Raw genomic sequence first — 20,831 nt, 5'->3', positions numbered from 1 at the left:
AATTTTATTTTTTGTATGCACTGCACTAGAATTTGAATCAATCCAACTGATTAAGCATAGGCTAGCCCTTAAATTATACAGGACAAAGTCTGTGCTAAGAATATGGAGACCACATTTTTTTAAAACGTTTGGTATTCGTTAGTGGCTGTAAAGAGGATCACACCAGTGAACATACAGATGGAAATAGGGGTAGGAAGAGAGGCATTCGTCCATGTTTTCTGAACCGATGGCCATCATACCGTAGATTAATTTACAAACTTTATTCGCTGCTCTAAATCGTCCAAGAAGTGGTTCTATCCACACTTTTGTGAGGTTATCATTGGCGTTACAATTTCTTTTGAGAAGGATAGAAAAAAAGTGATGTTTATCGCGCGGTTGATTTTTTTGTTGTTGTGGTAGCAACACACTCGTCATGACGCCGTTGTTGTAGCCACATGTCTATATGTGGAGGTAGCGATCCACATCTAGCTCCTATAGGTGAGCAAGCTCATTCCGGTTCAAAGGACCAATCGCCGCGGGAACATCATGGCCATTGGTTATATAAAGGCGTCAACAACTCGCCTTGTCATATCGAGTATCATAGGTTAGGTTAGGTTTAAGTGGCAGCCATAAGACTCACTTAGACGTTTTCGTCCATTGTGATACCACCGGAATAGAAGAAGGAAGATGGCTTCTAGTTCCTATCATTGAACCATCCAGATGCTTTAAAAAGCCCAATAACTTGCCAATGTTCTCAAAGAAATGAGAACCTAAAGTGGAACTCCTTCTGACTGCTAGTGCGGGACACACACACAGAAGGTGTTCCATAGTCTCTTCTTCTTCGATGTCCCTACAACTTCTGCAAAAGTCGTTGCTGGCAAGCTTCAGTCTGTCAGCATGTTTTCCGATTAGACAGTGAGTGACCTGTCATGACGGACACTATGATTGAGACGTCTGTTCTAGCCAATGACAGCAAACCAATGGACCTCATCAAGTCTAGATGAGGCCATATAGTTTTGGAATGCTCATAGCCCCCTCTTTGTGACCATCTATCATTCGTTGCCCTTCGGGCCTGGTCCTGAAAACTTAGCTTACATGTCGCTAGAGGCATACCCACAGATTCCAGTGTCCCTGGAGTTTGTCAGGTTGTTCCTAGTCTCGCAAGCTCGTCTGCTTTAGAATTCCCTGGGATATCTCTGTGGCCCGGCACTCAGAACAGGTGAATTTAGAACTGTTCAGCCATCTCGTTGAAAGATCTGCGACAGTCGAGGGGGGTTTTTGTGTTCAGAAATACGTTCTCCAGGGATTTATTGGCTGCCTGGCTGCCTGAGAAGATATTTATGTCAATCGTCGTAATGACGTTATGTTTTAGCCATTCCGCCACTTCCTTAATTGAAGGATCTCTGCTTGATGCACACTGCAGTGGTCGGGTAACCTCTTCGATATGACCAGTTCTAGATCAGGAATAGTGGTACAGCAACATCGGATATTGTATAAAGTATATCACAGTGTCCGTAGCCGCCACATGACCAATGAGAAAGCTCCCTTAACCTCACGACAGTAGTCGCTGCAATTTGGATAGCCACAATGTCCAGAGGCATAAGATGTAGCATTAAATTCAGTGCATCAGATGGTGTCGTCCTCAGTGCGGCTGTGATGCACAAAAAAGCCATACTTTGGATTTGGTTAAGTATTGAGCAGTAGGTGGATTTTTGAAGCGCCGTCCACCAGACCACAACACCATATAGCATAATAAATATGACAACCGCAGTATATACCCAATGCATGACACGCGGTCTAAATCCCCAACTTTAGCCAATGGCTCTGTTGCAAGTGTATAGGGCACGAGTGGCCTTTTTTGCAAGATCGTGTATCATAGATACTTAGGTATTTATGTAGGAGCCGGCGCCACCCGGCCGCTCACTGGGACCCTCCGCTCCATACCGCTGATTGTCCGCGACTGCAATTGCAGCTACTCCGCATAGATCATTCCACTATACGCAACCTGTAGACAAGCCCGGAAGCTCGCAGCTAAGCTTTTGGTGATAATAATGAACACCACACAGATCGGAGCTCAAAGTTCCAGCCTGTGTGGAACTTACTCCGTACCGGGATAAGGTGGTAGTCAAGGTGATAGGTGGCCTTTTCCCCTCTATTACTACGGCCTCCCTGTCAGAGATTTGTGCTGGTCCTTAACCGGAGGTTTGAAACTTGGTGTTTTCGATGTGATGCATCTAACAGTTGGTTGAACGGTGCCTTTGGGGTCCTCTTTTATGGACGTCGTTTGCCTATGAAGGAGCTCTGAATTGAAGGTATTTCGTTTTTCCCTGGACTTTCTTTACTCACAGATGGTTCAATATTGGAGGTGTTCACCGTGACATTGAGTTCGTTAGTTTGTTGTTGTAGCAGTGTGTTGTACACTGAGGCGATAGCCCTTGCCGATGAAGGACTCCATCGGGTCAATCCGCTATTTACAACCAGCTGCCATGGAATTGTTCGTTAGTTTGGGAATTACATGGGCTTCGAGATGGTGTAGCTTCTTTCAGGCTAAAGGATATGCAGATGATTACTATGCAAGATTACCACACCACCGTAGCGCATAGGTTAGCTTGTCCGACTATGACGCTGCACGCTTGGGTTCGAATCCTGGCGAATCCCCTCTTAATGCTGGCGACATTTGGTATCTGGTGTGGCAGCCTTGTAAAAACATCTCCACAAAGAGATGTCACATGGCGGCAAGTCGTTCGGACTTATCATTGAACTTAGACTTGAATCGGACATCACTCAGTGATATGTGGGAAGTTTGCGCCTGTTTCTTTATGGAATGTTCATAACACGACAACACACTGGTAAAAAAACAACAACAACCTCGGCACGGGATAGCTTTGAGCATCACACAGGCTGAAACATTGAGCTCCGATCTGTGTAATGTTAATTGCTGTTACGAGAAGTTTAGCTGCGAGCTACCGGGAGCGTCCACAGGTCGCGGATAGTGGAATGCTTCATACGGAGTAACTGCAACGGCAGTCGCGGACACTCAGTAGCGTTTTGCGGAGAGTCCTAGTGAGAGGCCGGGCGGCACAGGCTCTTGCACAAATTCTGAGTGCCTATGATGCTCAATATGACAAGGCGAGTTATTGGCGCGTTTAAATAACCAATGGCCACCCTATTTCCTTGCTTGCTCATCTACAGGAGCATGACGAGAATCGTCACCTTTACATCCAATGTGGTAACAACAACAACGAACTATATATAGGCGTATTAGCTATTGCCTACACATGAAACATTCTTCCAATTCGACTTTCATTGTACAGATAGATGTAATGAAGGTTCATATAGACCGACACCTTAGTTTAACTTCTTGAGGTCATGAAACTTAATATTGTTGCCGAATCGACTCCTTTATAATAATCCACTGAGTAGAATTCTTTGCAAAACTATAGAATTAGATTAGCATTTATTTGATATCTTAAAAATGTACATAATTCACTATTTTAATTATCGAAATATAACATTTTAAAAGTTTTTAAAATGAGTCAAAAAGGTATTTCTGACATAGATATTGTTTTTGATTTGATTTTTCCCACACAAATAAACTTCGGGATCACAAGACTTCTTCGTCGTCCATATTTGAGGCTTGGTTCGACCAATCACGAACATCGCGTATACCTGGCAATCGTAAACGCCATTCGTCTGTGAAATATTCATAGACAGATTCACCCAAACACAGTAAATCTACAGCTACCTGTCGCTCATCGGTTTTCCATTCTCTCTCCGAGCTACCAAACATTTCCATGCGTAACAAAGCGGTCATGGAAGAGCTTACATAACGTTTTATGCCATTAAAAAGTTGAGCTTTGCTCAATGTATTTGTGGCGAAGGATACAGCAGAGGTAGTCGAAGACTTAGGATGATCATTCGATGGGTTATTATTGTTTTTATTGGTTGTGGTAGCCATTGCCACTTGTTGATCTTGTTGATTCTGTAGCCTTTTGTAGTTCTTCTGTAGATCAATGTGTTTTATTTGCAATGTCTCATAGTTTGCCGCCAGCAGTTGATGTTCCACATCTTTATCTTCGTATAATTTTTGCAAATTTTGAAGTTTATTGTCAGTTTCAACTTGTTGCTTAACTAAATTTTCATTTCGATCTAGAGCTCTGGTGCATTCTTCTTTCGCATTTTTTAAACTAGTTTTGGCCTCAGACAATTTCAACCTAGCTATCTCTAAGTTGGATTTCAGTATGCCTATTTGGTCGGCAAATTTTTGCTCGGCTATTGTATTCCTACGAGTTTCAGTTTTCAGTTGTTCCTCGTAGGACTCCCTCAAGCTTTTGACATCTGTTCCAGATAGCTGTGCACCTCGCAACTGTTTCTTCAGCAACTCGATTTCATTCCGCAGTTGGACATTTTGAGACTTAAGGTTATTAATTTCTTTAGACTTTTCATCATTTTCTTTAAGACGAGAATGTAGTGTGTTTTCTAAATAAGTTTTTTGCTCCTGCAATTCCTCGTTAGCTTTTTCCATTAGCTGCAATTTTGATGTCTGCCTTTGAGGCGAGATGCCACAAGAGGCGTAAGTCGATGCAACCTCATCTTCTTTTTGTTTCTTTCGGACGCAAGATTTTAACACTATTTTATCATTTTGTATTTCAATTAATTCATAATCGTTGCCATTATCGGTTATATTATAGGACTCCTTATTTATTACAGTTGGGGTGCAATCCGGTTCTATTATTTGATGATTAATGATTTTGGGAAAATTACTTTGAAAGCTCTCCAGTTGAATCATGGCTTCAGGGGACGAATCTGTTTGATCTGCAGTCTCTATAATGGCGACATTACTTTGGAGATTACAAATTTTCATTTTTTTTGGAGGACCGCATTCTAAATCTATGTCCTCTGGAGAGGAATCATGGTATCGCTTAGAGTGTGAGGATAGCAAGTGCACATTTTCTGCATTTATGTTTGAGCTGGAAACGTCATCTTGGCTAAAATCAACCATCTCTTCTAACAAAGATTCTTCATCGCCGCCTTGTCTTTCAATGGCGTTTAGTTTCTCCCACAACTGTTCATCATTTTCCAAACACAAAGTGTCAAGTCCTGGTGGCGGAATCAAGTGTTTCTGTTGAGGTGGTTCTATGGTAACTAAAACTCCATTTTCGATATCCAATTCATAGTCCAACGCTTTGTCCACTCGCAGGCGATGTATGGTTGGGACGGCTGTATTTGTTAGTCTATCCTTTTTGTAGTTCATAAAACACTCATCCCGAAAGTGCCGCCCACAAATGACATAGTTTTTCTGTTTTTTCTGAGGGTTCTGCAAAATACCTTCTTGTTTGCAATATTCTCTCCATTTCTTGAATCGTTCAGGATCCTTAAGGGGAAAGCGGAAAAAATGCATTCCCTCACATTTTGTTGAGTTTGCCTGGCAGTCACGAAAACAACAACGACATCCACCCATCTCTAAGAGTTATTTTATAATTATTGCAGTATGTTTTATGAAGAGCACAATAGTTACCTTTTTAATTTTGTACTTAAAGAAGTAAACAAAAAATTTGGCGTTAATTGTTTGGAGTCGATTCGAGTTAGTTTCGATGTGTTATCGTTATCGATAACATAACAAGGTGACACACAAAAAAGAAAAATTTACCTCCACTTTCTGCACGATAAAGCCTAGCACTGACTTCGACTTTTCAGCCCGAGCAACTGTCAAAACGCTTATAAAAAATATTGGTGACGAAGAAAAGGTGAACACCATGGCGAAACAATTAAAGGTGGTCTCATTTGTACATCAACCACAAATCATATGGTGCATCCGCCATTATGCCATCAAGATGATCGTCGTTTTGTCAACACACGCAAATAAATTTGTGTGCGTGTGTGTATACGTGTGTGTACATTAACAGAGAACATGCGAGAGAGAAGATAACAGCACAGAGAATGCAACAAAAATCTGACATCTTAATATTGTCAAACCTAGGCGGCTGTTAACAGCTGCTCGCGTGAGACTACCTTATTAAATCCGCTTTTGGCGAACACATTCCATAGAAGTGGTACTGAGTTCTATGAGCTGTCGTGGTACCATTAAAAGGCTAAACCAAACCATAGAGTCAAAATCATTAAAAAAAATCGCTAGTGAAACCAATTAAGAGACGCGCAGTCTGGATTCGAATTTGAGGGATGACAGAGAAACAGCGAGGCTGGTGATAAAGAATATATTTAATTATTACAGTTTTTTGTTCACTTTTGAACAGCTTCAAAGTACACAAAATGCTGTTAAAGTCTATTGCAATTTTATCACTTAAAAAAATTTGCTTATTTTTTTTTATAAATTTAACGCAAACATGCAGGATTTACTAATAAAAGCAGGAAGCACTTATAATGTGAGGTCATGCAAACAGCTGAGTTAAATTTTTTTATTTTTGTTTTGATTTTGCAGTAAATCTAAATGTCTAAAGATTGATAACACAGCTGTGATTTTTCCTAAAATCTTAAAAGAGGTTCTTTTTGATCCGATATTTCACATATAAGCAACAAAATAGTTGTAGCAATTTATTGTGTTCTATCATTCGTCTGCTTGATTCTGTTGAGTGTCAAGAGTCAGGAACTCTGCGACTAAGATGGGGTCCGTCCACAGGGATCTGGGTCATGCCGGGCAGTTAAACAGGTGACGTGTATCGTGCGGTCCCTGGTTACAATCGGGACACATATCTGGCACGTCGGCATCAATCCTTGCTCTGTAGGAGTTGAGGCGGCTGCATCTGCCGGAACGTAGTTGAGCCATAACTACTCGGTTTGCCGGGGGAAGTCAATTTCTTCAGGTGCAATGGGAGGCGGTCGTTCTCCAAGGACTACATTCACCAGGTAGCCATTTACTGCATCTGCTACCGTGTCTGTATGAATGTTGTTTAGACTTGCTTGATATGCCGCTTAACCTCGAAGTTCTCGCTTGTAGCGCTGAACCTCACGCTCTAGATCATGTAGATCTACCTTAAGGCTTCTGGGCGGTGGATATCTATCCACAAGATGATGATTTGGATGGTCTCTGCGATAACAGCCCAAAAGGTATTGCCTAGATAGCATATAGTTATGTCTTCGCACTGGTAGGATCTTTGTCTCCTGATGGAGGTGATCCACATGAGAACTGAGGAGGCAGCGCAGTTCGGAGGGCGGCATTCTGACAGATCTGAATATTATTCCACTGCGTGTCACAAAGTTGACGAGACCACACTGGCGCTGCACAACTTACCACAGACCGGCCAATGGCTTTGCACGTGGTCAACAAGGTTTCTTTGTCTGCACCCCAAGTGCTGCCAGCAAGTGACTTGAGGACCTTGTTTCTACTTTTGACATTATCGCACACAAAATAGTGTAATAATGATGAAAATACAAATATAAAACACATTTGAAGAAGAAAAGTTGTCAAACAAAGGTTATTTTCGAAACCACTTTGATAGTTCAATTTACAGCATTTGCCACTCAAGGTAGTTTCGTTGGGGGTAGAATTTTGTTGTTGTGTTAATGACGAAACACTCTTTATTGTACCATGCAGACAATCGATTTCGATATGAACTAACCAATAGGTGGCAACGTAAGAACGCAACAATTATTAACAGCTGATTGCTGTATAAACAATTTTTTTTTTTTTTTTTTTAATGAAAAGTCTCACTTTTTGCATTTAGAATTCGTCTGAAGCGGACGCTTCGGGATTCGATGCTTAGTCATCGTTATACACAGTACAGTTATAACTGTACATTGGTTTTAATTCTGTATTTTTAATACACGTGTTTTAATTTACAGTTGGTGGGGACACCAACTTCGGAAGTACAACCTGGCATATAGAGTCGTACTCTGCCATTTCGATTAAAGTCCAAAAAAAAAAAAAAAATGAAAAGTCTATTTATTATCTCTGGTGTTTTTCTCTACGGCAATTGTTTCAAATACATACAGCATTTATTTGTCTTCCTTATCAAATAAAAATGGTAGGAAGTACTTGCTGTTTCCGTGACTGTGTGGTGACCACAAGCGGATATCCTACTATGCATTTCTTTCGATTTCCACTTAAGGATCATGTGCGCTTTAGGAGTTGGATTAGATATTGCCAAGCTGAAAATATGGATAACATGAATTACACAAGGCAAAAAAATCGAGCGGTGTGTGCGCGACACTTTCGCGATGAACTCTTCATGAACTACAGAAAAGAAAGATTGGTCAAATGGGCAGTGCCCACTATTTTTCGCCTATCCGCCAACAAAGCTCTGGACTTTGATTTGGATTTAGAACATGGAGTACTGATCACAATCCCAGCTCCGGTAGATGCACATTTAGTACCACCTCTGGAATTCAAATGCCCTTTGGCGTTGGAAAATGATGTACATTTGTTGAAGAAATTGAAAGAATTGAATTTAAAAATGTCTCATGAATCCCTGGTACACAGTGATAAGGAGGTAAATGGGTATAATACAAGGATTAAAATTGAAGAAGGTATACATTTTACAACTGGAGATACATCCCAAGACTCTTATATATTCCTTATTAATCACACTGATGAGGTATTCAACTGCAAAAGAGAGAAAGATGAGCCGGAATCTGAATATGCACAAGTTTTTACTGCCAATAAGAGAATAAAAATAGAAGATGTTAATTCAGAATATTTAGATACATCTTCAAAAGCTTTAATATTGAGTTCAAATCAAACCCATGAAGCGATTACAAGGAAATACCAAACAAGGGATAAAGAAAAGTTGGTCATAAGCAGAGCTACAATAGCATCACCATTGAGGGGGCGAGTGACATCAAAGCCAGAGCTTAGGGAATGTAACAAAATTAATCCCTCAAAAACATATTCAACAACATCATTATTGGACAAGAAGACTTGTGCATCAAACCGTGCTATTACAATTACCAATGCCTTTACTCTATCAGAGCCATTACAGCTATCGACTAAACTATCCAATGAATCAGCACCACATACCCTATGTCAAACAAAACTTTCCCAAACTGCGGCTATGCAAGTAAACTCGTCAGCTTCAAATTACCTAGACATAGAGACACCTTCCAGCCTGCAGCATCATAAGAAACTGTTAACTGTTAGAAATGCAAATGATTTGAAAGACTTGCCCATTGTGCCAAAAACAGGGGCTACTTTGAATGAAAAACAAATTCTAGAAAGCAGACTTTTACATTTCCAAAGAAAATCCATGCGAAAAGGCAAAGTTATTAAAAACCTCATGGTGGAGTTGTTTACCGCTAACCGTGAAAATAAGTCTTTGAGAAAGAGATTAAAATCACTATCGCCAAATTTCTTGGAAAACTGCCAACTGCCACAACAGTGTAAAGAATACGAAGTTGAGGTGCAAAAAACCCACTCTAAATCGTTGACAAATGACACTCAATGCGAAATTCGTGTTTTACAAACCCGGCTAGAAGTGGCCACACAACAATTGAAAGAGCTTGCTAAGGAATTGAGAAGTTCCAAAGAGAATTGTGATGCTGTCCAAAAGAAAACCATGATATACCGCGAAAATGCAGCTCTAGCTGAACATAAATTTAAAGTCCTTAAGTCAAAGTACGATAGTATTGTATGTAAATATCTGAATTTAAGCAGAAGTCATGAGGATTTAGGAAACCGTGTAGAAGGTATTGCACTCAAAGACAAGAGAATTGCTCAAATTATGCAAAACAAGTTGAAGGCTCTAAACAGCGACAATGATAAAACAACAAATGCCTTAATTAGTACAGCTAACACCTGCTCTGAACCTGCCATTTCTGGCCTATACCTTAAAACTCAACTTTTGAACAGTATTACAGGCTATATCAACGATTCTATGTTGGCCTTGCTTCGCATGGAAATGTTTGGTGGCCCCGAAAGAGAGTGGAAACCTGACGAGCGACAAATAGCTGTCGATTTGTTATGCTTAGGAGAAACGGTTTATAAATATTTCACCGATGTTTGGCGCTTGCGTTTGCCCCGACTACAGGATGCACGCATATGGGCCGAAACGGGAGATGAAAAACTAGAAGAAGATGAAGAATGAGAAACACATTATAAGGTTTCATATGAAAAATTATTGTATTTGTTACTTTTTATTGATCTTTAAAATGGTACTAAGCTATAAATAAGCAAATTTTTTATGCGATAGAACACCAAGTTACCTAGTTTATAAATAATTTAAGAATTTTCTTCTTGCTTCGGGTCTTGAACAAGTTTTTATACAAAATATTGGGTTGCCCAAAAAGTAATTGCGGGATTTTGTAATTGCATTCTTTCTTCTGTCAGTTATCAGCTGTTAATTTTAGCTTGCTTTAGAAAAAAAGTATAAAAAAAGTATGTTTGATTAAAGTTCATTCTAAGTTTTATTAAAAATGCATTTACTTTCTTTTAAAAAATCCGCAATTACTTTTTGGGCAACCCAATAGAACATTTTCTATTCATGTCATAGGCAAAGCACTTTTCTATTCAAATATTAATAAAATAAGTGACAAAGTTTTTGTCACTAAAGGCATATTAATGAGTGCGCCATGGTTTTCCCCCATCTGTTTTTTCTTTAACATATTCTGAGAAGTCTTCAGATTACTTGATTCATGGTCTATCATAGATAAAAAATGTTTTCGAGAATTCGTTATTGCATTATCTTATACATGTATGTAATTACTAGTTGTACCGGGCCCGCTCCGCTGCGCCTTCTTTTACTTTATATGGAACAAAATTTTCCTTGGAATATTTATTTTCAACAATTAAAGATCTTTTAGTGAAATACCATGTTACGAAAATAGTATATGGCTTGACAAACAGTTTAACTATATAACTGCCTTTATCTGAATCCCATCTTTATTGGTCTACGAATTAAGGTTGGATGTAAGGTGTACTCCATTCTTAAAATACTTTATTTCAACCCTATATTCTCATGACATCTGATTTGGGGATGTTTTCGGGGGTGAGGTGGTCCCCCAAACACTTGACCCTGAAAAAAATATCATCATCGTGCTCTTCTCTCAAATATCATTTATTTAAACCCCATATTGCCATTGGTTTTGAGGGGAGTTTACCGGATGAGGCGTCCCCCAAACACATGGCCCCCTCATGATTGGTTATCAAATTTGTTTTCTAATCTCAAATACCTCTTTCATTTGAGTCACATATTGGCATGGTAGAAATATTTTTACCCTTTGGGGGATGTTTTGGGAAAGGGGTTATGCCTAAAATACATGCTCCTACATTTGGATATAAAATTCGTATTCTACTCCTAAATACCTTTATTTGAGCACCATATTGCGATGGTCAGTAAAAAATTGCTCTTTGTGGGGTATTTTGGGAAAGGGGTAGACCCCCAGAAAATTGGTCCCGAAAGTGGGTATCAATTCTTGCTCTACCCCCCAATTCCGTTCATTTAAGCCCCACATTGACATGGTCGGTAAATATGCCCGATTTAGGGGTGTTTTTTGGGGAGTGGGTTGGTCCCCCAAACACTAAGCCCTGGAAATAAATCAGCAATGTGCTCTATTCTCATATATTTGAAACCCATATTGCCATTGGCCTCAAAATTGGATATCAAATTCGTTTTCTAATCTCAAATACCATTCACTTGAAACCCTTATTGAAAAAGCCAGCAAATATGTCCGGTTTGGGGTATGGGCCCTAAAAACTATGAATATTGAGCTCCAGTGTCTTGAAGACCCAAATTGTTTTGATGAGCAAATACGTCCTATTTGGGGGTTGTTATGGTGGTGGGACGTTCTCTAGACAGTTGGTCCCGAATGTTGATGTCAGTTTCATGGTCTACTCCCAAATACCTTTCATTTGAGCTCCATTTTTCTATAGTCGGCAAACATGTCCGGTTTGGGGGATGGGGCGGCCCCTCAATGACTTGGCTTTGAAAGTACATATCAAATTCGTGTTCTACTCTAAAATACCCCTTATTTGAGCCTCATATTGCAATGTCCAGCAAATACTTCCTATTTGGGTGGTGTTATGGGGGTGGGGTGGCCCCATAGACACTTTTACCCTAACATATGATATCAGATTCGTGCTTTACTTCCAAAGACCTTTCATTTGAGTCCCATATTGCTATGGTCGTAAATTTGCCTTCTTTGGGGTATGTTCTCGGGGATGGGCGGCCCCCCAAACACTTGGTCCCACATCTGGATATCAGATTCGTATTCTGTACTCAAATACCTTTTATTGAAGCCCCATATTGCCATGATCAGTAAATAAGTCCTGTTTGGGGGTGTTTTGGGGAAGGGGAGGACCCCCAGAAACTTTGTCCTAAATTTGGATATCAGATTCGTAGTTTACCCGCAAATATCTTTCATTTGAGTCCATATTGCCATTGGCCTCAAAATTGGATACCATTCACTTGAAAACCTTATTGAAATAGCCAGCAAATATGTTCGGTTTGGGGTATGGACCCTAAAACTATAAACATCGAGCTTTAGTGTCTTGAAGACCCAAATTGTTTTGGTGAGCAAATACGTCCTACTTGGGGGACGTATTTGGTGAGCAAATACGTCCTATTTGGGTGGTGTTCGCAAATACCTTTCATTTGCGTCCCATATTGTCATGGTCGGTAAATATGTCCGATTATGGGGTGCTTTGGGTGGTCCTCCAAACACTTGGTCCGACAATTGGATATCAGATACGTTTTCTAATCTTAAATACCTTTCATTTGAGTCGTGATTGGTGTATATATTGGGTTGCCCAAAAAGTTATTGCGGATTTTTCATATAGTCGGCGTTGACAAATTTTTTCACAGCTTGTGACTCTGTAATTGCATTATTTCTTCTGTCAGTTATCAGCTGTTACTTTTAGCTTGCTTTAGAAAAAAAGTGTAAAAAAAGTATATTTGATTAAAGTTCATTCTAAGTTTTATTAAAAATGCATTTACTTTCTTTTAAAAAATCCGCAATTACTTTTTGGGCAACCCAATATATATTTGGTAGGTTTTTGGGTGTCTATTACTGTCTCTGGAAGAAATAGGCTAAAAAGTGGTCGCGTATGCTGATGACGTGGCAATTGCGGTTAGGGAAAAGTTTCCCAGCTATCTAAAAGATATACTTCAGGAAGCTCTACGTGCAACAGCAAAGTGGGCTACCGAAAGTGGTCTGGGTTAAAAATCTGTACAAGACAGAAGTAGTTCTTTTCAGTAAGAGATACAAGTTGCCTACAGTGGAACCTGTACCCTGGGTGGAAAGAATGTTCTATTTGCAGAAAGCGCAAAATACTTGTTTTGAGTTTTGCTGGACAGGAAATTTAACTTCAATTCCTACATTTTGGAAAGGGCAAGAAAGGCCACTCTTGCCCTATACACCTGCCATTGGCAAAAGTTGGGGATTTACGTGGTCTAAATCCCCAACTTTTGCTAATGCAATGTCATGCGTTGGGTATATACTGTAGTTGTTAGACTTATAATGCTATATGGTGTTGTGGTCTGGTGGACGGCGCTTCAAAAATCCACCTACTGCTCAATACTTAACCGGATCCAAAGGATGGTTTGTTTGTGCATCACACCCGCACTGAGGACGACACCATCTGATGCACTAAATTTAATGCTACATCTTATGCCTCTGGGGATTGTGGCTTTCTCACTGTGTTATCCTTTATACAATATCCGATGTTCCAGGCAGTGTGGATTACACTCTACCTGATCCACTTCTCGATAAAAATTACTGTACCAATATTCCTGATAGAACCGATTGGAACAACGATATCCTTGGTAATAGAGGTTACATAGACTTCTATACGGATGGTTCCAAACTAAACGACCAGGTGGGCTTTGGGGTGTACACTAAAAATCTAGAACTGGTCATAACGAAGAGGTTAACCGACCACTACAGTGTGTATCAAACGGAGATCCTTGCATTTAGGAAGTGGTGATAGGGCTAAGATATAATGTCATTACAACGATTGGCATAAATATCTTCTCAGGCAGCCATTAAATCCCTGGAGAATGTATTTCTGAACACAAAAACCGCCCTCGACTGTCGCAGATCTCTCAACGAGATGGCTGAACAGTTCAAATGTCACCTGTTCTGGGTGCCGGGCCACAGAGATATCCCAGGGAATTGTAAAGCAGACGAGCTTGCGAGACTAGGAACTACCTTAAGCATTCCAGGGATACTTGAATTTGTGGGTATGCCTCTAGCGACATGTAAGCTAAGTTTTCAGGACCAGGCCCGAAGGGCAACGAATGATAGATGATCACAAAGAGGGGGCTGTGAGCATTCCAAAACTATGTGGCCTCATCTAGACTTGAAGAGGTCTACTGCTTTGCTGTCATTGTCTAGAACAGACGTCTCAGTCATTGTGTCCGTCATGACAGGTCACTGTCTAATCGGAAATCATGCTGATAGACTGAAGGTTCCCAGCAACGATTTTTGCAGGGACACCGAGCAAGAAGAGACTATACACCTTCTGATGAAATTTGAAACAGTGCGTTTTGGTACCCCTCTAAAACATTTTGTTGAATTCCGTCCAGATCGAACCGTATTTGGATATAGCTGCCATATAGACCGATCTCCCGATCTAGCAATCTGGCTAGAAGAACGCATATCCGATGATCCGTACAAAAAATGCAACCTCTGTACTATGATCACAAGAATAAATGGACAGACAGAGGGACATAACTAAATCTAATCGGAAAGTGATTCTAAGCCTATCGGTATACTTATCAATGGGTCAACTTCTTCTCCTTCTTGGCGTCGCAAACAGATACACAAATTTATAATACCCTGTACCACCGTGGTGGTGTAGGATATAAGGAGGACTCGAACTCTGCCACTCGATTCGTTCGCCAATTTGCCCCAATCGGTTGTTGTTGTTTTTGCTGTAGCAGTTTGTTGTGTTCTACCATTCGTCTGCTTGATTCTGTTGAGTGTCAAGATCCAGGAAATCTGCGACTAAGATGGGGTGCGTCCAAAAGGGATCTGGGACTGAGTCGAGCAGGTCTGGCTGGTAACGTGTATCGTGTGGTCCCTAGCCACAATCGGGACATACATCTTGCACGTCAGCGTCACTCCTTGCTCTGTAGGAGTTCAGGCGGCTGCATCTGCCTGAACGTATTTGAGCCATAACTGCTCTGGTTTGCCGGGGGAGGTGAATTTTTCAAGTGCAATAGGAGGCGGTCGTTCTCCTAGGACTACATTCACGACAATATTGGGGCTGGGATGCTGCTGTTGCGTATATTGCCGCACGAGAGGTTGGGGTAGTCCGACGACAAGGACTCAGAAGGCGACAAAGACGATGCTTGTCTTTGCAACATATTCAGTATGACTGTAAGGCCAAAGCAAAATCGGAACGGTACCCACTCAATGCACCGATTTCACCTCACCGACATGATGGAGGCGCATCTGGCAAACCGAACAGAACCAGGGTCCTGGGTTATTTACGATCCCGGAACGGAATAGAAGCGTGCGGAGAAGGCATTACGGGATGTGCCTCTCCCGTACACTGAGGCGGCAGCCCTTGCCGATGAAGGATTCCTTCAGGTCAATCCGGTGTGTACAACCGTCTGCCATCGGTAAACATGTACTGAAAATGCAGTATGCAGTACTAAAAATGCTGTTTTTTTTTATTTGAAATTTTTATTTATACACCATTTTAGATGAAAAGATACACTTTCAGGATTTCAATATTGGTCGGGGTCCTTTAAAAAGTTGTATAGTGAAACGCTCATTTTTTGAATTCAATTTCATTTTTAAGTCCATTCATTCTTTTCAAATCCATGATACTAACTGGCTCTATCTGGTCACACACTATAGAATTGGGCTGTAAAAATTCAGATATTGAAATAAATCACAAAATTTCAAAGTGATGACCTAACCCAACAGTGTGACTTACCATTAATTCATCAACACAAAAGTTGGGACTGGAGGCATCACAGATGGTACCCTTAGGACAATTGCCTACAACATCAGAGGGTATTGTAGCTCCAAAACAAAATGCAAATGTGGTGCGTGAAGTACAGGCAAACACTTGGTTGGCATTGCATACGCCACAGCTGGAGGTATCACCACAGCTGGCTGGCAATGTACTACGCTGAAAACATATCGTTGGTAGATACGTACAAACCATGCCATCGGGACAGGTGAACAATTGTTTGGTGTTCGGGATGCCTTCTAAATGGACAAATTCGAGGAAGGTTCATGACTTCCAAGAATATATAGAGAAACTCCAAAAAAAGACTTACCACCGAAGCACATATAATATGAGGTCTCGTTCACACAGGCTACATGGTTGTCCTGGCACTCATTGCAAACTGCAAATACTGGTTTATATAGAATTCCATTGGTGAGAAACACAGCTAACTGGAACAACAAAAAAAAAGAGAAAAAAATTTGAGGTTTGTTGTATGGTTTGGAAAGGCCTTCAAACGAGAAGTTTTGAGAGATCTGCATATCAATTGAGGCATAGGATAGGAAGTCAATCTACGTGAGGTCTTTACTCGTTGTCCTGGCTGTCTTGCTGTAGTTGTTGTTGTTGTTGCAGTTTATTGTGTTCTACCTTTTGTCTGTTTGATTCTGTTGAGTGTCAAGACCCAGGAACTCTGTGACTAAGATGGGGTGCAGGGATCTGGGTCTGAGTCGAGTGGGTTGTTGTTGTAGCAGTTAATTGTGTTCTATCATTCGTCTGTTTGATTCTGTTGAGTGTCAAGACCCAGGAAATCTGCGATCCGGCAGTTAAACAGGTGACGAGTATCGTGCGGTCCCTGGTTACAATCGGGACATATATCTTGCACGATGGCATCAATCCTTGCTCTGTAGGAGTTGAGGCGGCTGCATCTGCCGGAACGTAATTGAGGCAGAACTACTCTGCTTTGCCGGGTGAGGTCAATTTCTTCAGGTGCAATGGGTGGCGGTCGTTCTCCAAGGGCTACATTCACCCGGTAGCCATTTACCGCATCTGCTACAGTGTCTGCATGAATGTTGTCTAGACCTGCTTGAGGTTCTCTCTTGTAGCGCTGAACCTCACGCTCTAGATCATGTAGATCTACCTTAAGGTTTCTGGGCGGTGGATATCTATCCACAAGATGATGATTTGGATGGTCTCTGCGATAACAGCCCAAAAGGTATTGCTTAGACAGCATGCAGTTTTGTCTTCTCTTCTTCCACATGAGAACTGAGGAGACAGCCCGTCGCAGTACGGAGGGCGGCATTCTGACAGATCTGAATATTATGTCACTGTGTGTCACAAAGCTGACGAGACCACACTGGCGCTGCATAACTTATCACAGACCGGCCAATTGCTTTGTACGTGGTCAACATGGTTTCTTTGTCGGCACCCCAAGTGCTGCCGGCAAGTGACTTGAGGACCTTGTATCTACTTTTGACTTTATCGCAAATTGCTGCGACATGTGGGGAGAATGTATAAGAGATGGCAAATGTGACGCCAAGTATTTTGGGACACTTGATGGTCGGAATCATTTCTCCATCAATGTGCCACGAGAACCGTCCTATCACATGGCCTGGGCTGATGGAAGCCACGGCAAATGTGTGCGGTGATGGCATGCAAAGCTTTTGTTGTGCTATGCAGTCTTCAAAATCCATGTTGTTGCTCGGCAAATGGATATTCTCCTACGAGGCTCGGGAGGAGTAATGCCTCAAACGTCTTAGCCACTGGTGAGAGAAGGGAGATCGGTCTGTACGACTCCCCCAAACTCGGGTCCTTTCCAGGCTTCAGTAGCGGGATCACTCTGCCCATTTTCTAGACATCGGAAACTATAAGAGTGTTCAAAGACAGGTTGGGCAACAGTAGTAAGGTACTCAACTCCAAGTGAATCCAGATTCTTCAACATCAATGTAGAGATTCCGTCGGGGCCTAACGCCTTGGATGATTTGGCGCCACGGATGACATTCGTAACTTCGCCCATGGTAAATTGCGATGGCTGTTCATCGGCTGGGAGACCACGTATAGGGCGAACGGCTCTCCTCCTTGCCCTGCCACTCTAGGGATGCACAATAAATTGACGGTTGAACAACCTGAAGCATCTCTTTGGATCAGTCACGGTTATTTCGCCAAAAGTGACTGAGGTCCTGTCTACCGGGGTTCGAGGGTGACTTAACAGTAGGCCACAGTTTACCTACACCGGAGTCTAAGTAACATTGCTCCAAATGTTCCAGCCACAAATTCCGCTTATGTTCGTTGACTACCCTGTTTATTTCCAGATTCAGCTCACTGATTCTGGGATTAGTGGGGTCCATATCACGAATCCCATCACGCTCGTCTGCGAGTACCACTGTTTGCGCCGGGAAATTGGGCCACACTTGGGGTATTCGACCGGCTGGTATAAAGCGAGTGGCTGCTGCGTTAATGATGTCTCCGAATTTCCTCTCAGCCACTAGCACTTCCGAGGTGGGTGGCAGTTCACTGAAGCGGCGATTGGTATACTCTCTGAAGCAGGCCAATCGTCCTTCTTATGATTGATAAACGTCCGGCACTCAGAGGTTATGAAGTCGGGTAATCGGTCGATGGTGAGAATTATGGGCAGGTGGTCTGACCCCAAAGAGATGACGGCTTGCCACAGTACGTCACTCAGGAGATCAGGGCATGCAATGGAAACGTCTGGCGAGCTGCTGCACCTCCTCGTAATCGTAGTGGGGGCATCCTCATTCACAGTGTTCTGCCAAAGCTATGTCACGCCGGTCGATACTTAGGGGAGAATGCCATGAAGTGTGATGCACATTAAAGTCCCCTATAACCAGACGATTATGGCCAGATAGTAACCCACTTATGTCGGGGTTGTAAGATTGGCCATTAATCAGGACACAGCTACCAACCGGCGGTATGTTCACGTTTTGTAACTCTATCTCGGCAATACCGGACCTGACGGCTATCCCCATGCACTCCATGTAGGAGTCACTAGCGCCAGGCGCAGGCGCGAGATGGCTCTATATTGCACAGAATGGTATATCACGAAGGCCAATTCCCCATCTCTATTCCTTGAGCGATCCTTACGTAGCACATTGTATCCGTGACAACTGTGCAAGCTGCAGATGTTGGTCAGCTTTGTCTCCTGGATCGCTGCGACCAATATGTTCTTCCGAATCATAAAATCCACAATCCCATCGATCTTGCCACGAAGACCGTTGCAGTTTAGTCGCGAAAATGATACACTTCCTGGCGCCGGCCTGGCAATATTGGGGGTGGAATGCTGCTGTTGTGTATATTGCCGTACAGGACAGGTCGGCATAACCGGTATGACTATACTCCGGTAGTGAAGTGAGGCTAGAGCAAGATCGGAAATGTACCCACTCCATGCACCGGTTACACCTCACCGACTCCCACTGATGATGGAGGCGGTTCCGGCAAACCGAACAAAACCAGGGTCTGGGGTTCTTTTCAATCCCGGCAGGGATCAGAATCGTGCGGAGAAGGCACTACGGGATGTGCCTCTCCCATGACGAAAAAAAGACGAACACGTTCACTGAGGCGGCAGCCCTTGCCGATGGGGGTTCCATCGGGTCAATCCGGGGCGAACAACCGGCTGCCATGGGATTGATACTTGCTGTAGTATCAATATATGGTGTCTGCTTTCTTGTTTTTGGCTTAGTTTTGTTAAATTTCCAATTTCTAAGAATCCAAACTCTAAGGGCTTGAGGTGGCTGCATTTGCCATAATAAAGTTTAGCCAGAACTGCTTGAGCTTCAAGAGTTCAAGAATCGCATTCATTCGGTGGCTGTTGAACGCTCCGTTATCGTATTCTCCTGAATGTTGTTTAGAGCTGCCTGATACTACACTTGATCTAGCCGCTCTCTTAAGTACCGCTGACCCTTTCGCTCTAGATCATGAAGATCTAAACTGAGGTGCTTGGGAGAGTTTTAGGTGTTCCAGTGCATCCAATCCATCGATTACAAATTACTTATACAGATCAGTGATAATTCTGGTTCTGACAAACCAAAAACCGTGGTATGACACAATTCCCACATTGATCGAAACATATAACATTTTACACTAAGACACCAACTCCAAATTGATGATGAATCGAGTGAATCCATGGAGTTAATCCGCCTGACATAGGACTGATCAAAGTCGGAAATCATCCCAACTTTCTTGTTTGCTTTGTAGTTGACGAATTTCTTAAACCATAGCGCACTGAACTAGTTGTAATGGACAAAACTTTCTCTATTCATACCAAAAAAGTTAGAAATTTGAAAACCATTGCGAAACTTTAACTCAAACTTCTAAATTTCACGATTATTGAATCGATACTATTGCTCATTCTATTGTGGTTGTTTGATTTTGGCTAAGTCTCATATCTAGTAAGGGGCAACAAGATTTTACAATTCAGCGCAAGTTATTCCTAACATCAAATGTCTATATTTACCTATGTACATATGAAAATAAACATCGCAGTGCTGGTGCTTGCAGCCACTCCACTTTGAGGCCTTAGACGAAAAATAACACCTTTCGAAATACATATTAAACACTTGGTGTATTTTTGAGCTGTGATGAAGGTGTATCATCGCTATCGCTACTAAAAGGCTCCTGTTTAGAGAAAACTCTCATGAACATTCCATTAAGGAACAGGGGCAAACTTTTCACATATCATTGAGTGCTGTCCGATTCAAGTTTAAGCTCAATTATAAGAATAAAAAGCCAGTTGAACTTGTGCACAGATTTGGCGCAAGGAAATCTCTTATCAATCTCGACATTGCGGGTGAATTTAATAGAAATCGGTTCAGATTCCCATGCGGTTTCCATATATATGCATCTATCGCCCCACTTCCACTTATAGAGTCTTTGCAACCTTCACAAAAAACTTTGCATTTCTATTACGACTAAAAGACTAAGGTTTTTCTTATGACTCTTCTGAAAAATTTCACAGAAATCTGTTCAGATTTAAATTTAGTTCCGACAA

General features: G+C 41.8%; 3 protein-coding genes across 3 annotated transcripts; 1 reads left to right on the top strand and 2 right to left on the bottom strand.

Moving 5' to 3' along the window:
- Positions 1-3,419: 3,419 nt before the first annotated feature.
- On the bottom strand, positions 3,420-5,580 carry LOC106088959 (THAP domain-containing protein 5). Its single transcript, XM_013254675.2, has 2 exons — positions 5,498-5,580; positions 3,420-5,442 (listed from the first exon to the last, which is right to left on the bottom strand). The coding sequence occupies exon 2, from the start codon at positions 5,438-5,440 to the stop codon at positions 3,584-3,586; it is 1,857 nt and encodes a 618-aa protein (XP_013110129.2). The 5' UTR covers positions 5,441-5,442; positions 5,498-5,580; the 3' UTR covers positions 3,420-3,583.
- Positions 5,581-7,871: 2,291 nt separating this feature from the next.
- LOC106088958 (uncharacterized) lies at positions 7,872-10,129 on the top strand. Its single transcript, XM_013254674.2, has one exon. The coding sequence runs from the start codon at positions 7,959-7,961 to the stop codon at positions 10,014-10,016; it is 2,058 nt and encodes a 685-aa protein (XP_013110128.2). The 5' UTR covers positions 7,872-7,958; the 3' UTR covers positions 10,017-10,129.
- A 5,464-nt stretch (positions 10,130-15,593) lies between these two features.
- LOC106088962 (uncharacterized) lies at positions 15,594-20,183 on the bottom strand. Its single transcript, XM_013254679.2, has 4 exons — positions 20,106-20,183; positions 16,164-16,281; positions 15,815-16,092; positions 15,594-15,742 (listed from the first exon to the last, which is right to left on the bottom strand). Exons 1-4 carry the CDS (start codon positions 20,130-20,132, stop codon positions 15,647-15,649), a joined length of 519 nt encoding a protein of 172 aa, XP_013110133.2. The 5' UTR covers positions 20,133-20,183; the 3' UTR covers positions 15,594-15,646.
- Between the last annotated feature and the right edge of the window lie 648 nt (positions 20,184-20,831).

This window comes from Stomoxys calcitrans, chromosome 1 (genome assembly GCF_963082655.1).
Source record: "Stomoxys calcitrans chromosome 1, idStoCalc2.1, whole genome shotgun sequence".
Taxonomy (NCBI): Eukaryota; Metazoa; Arthropoda; class Insecta; order Diptera; family Muscidae; genus Stomoxys; species Stomoxys calcitrans.
The sequence above is the reverse complement of the archived record's forward strand: the minus strand, read 5'-3'. Positions and strand labels throughout refer to the sequence as shown.

Bases quoted from the DNA above. Each gene is read 5' to 3' on its own strand.
- LOC106088959 (XM_013254675.2), bottom strand. From the start codon at position 5,440: ATGGGTGGATGTCGTTGTTGTTTTCGTGACTGCCAGGCAAACTCAACA.
- LOC106088958 (XM_013254674.2), top strand. From the start codon at position 7,959: ATGGTAGGAAGTACTTGCTGTTTCCGTGACTGTGTGGTGACCACAAGC.
- LOC106088962 (XM_013254679.2), bottom strand. From the start codon at position 20,132: ATGGTTTTCAAATTTCTAACTTTTTTG. The intron at 16,282-20,105 runs GTATGAATAGAG...TTGTTGTTCCAG, and splicing joins TCAAATTTCTAACTTTTTTG to TTAGCTGTGTTTCTCACCAA. The intron at 15,743-15,814 runs GTAAGTCACACT...GAATTTTTACAG, and splicing joins TTTGTGTTGATGAATTAATG to CCCAATTCTATAGTGTGTGA.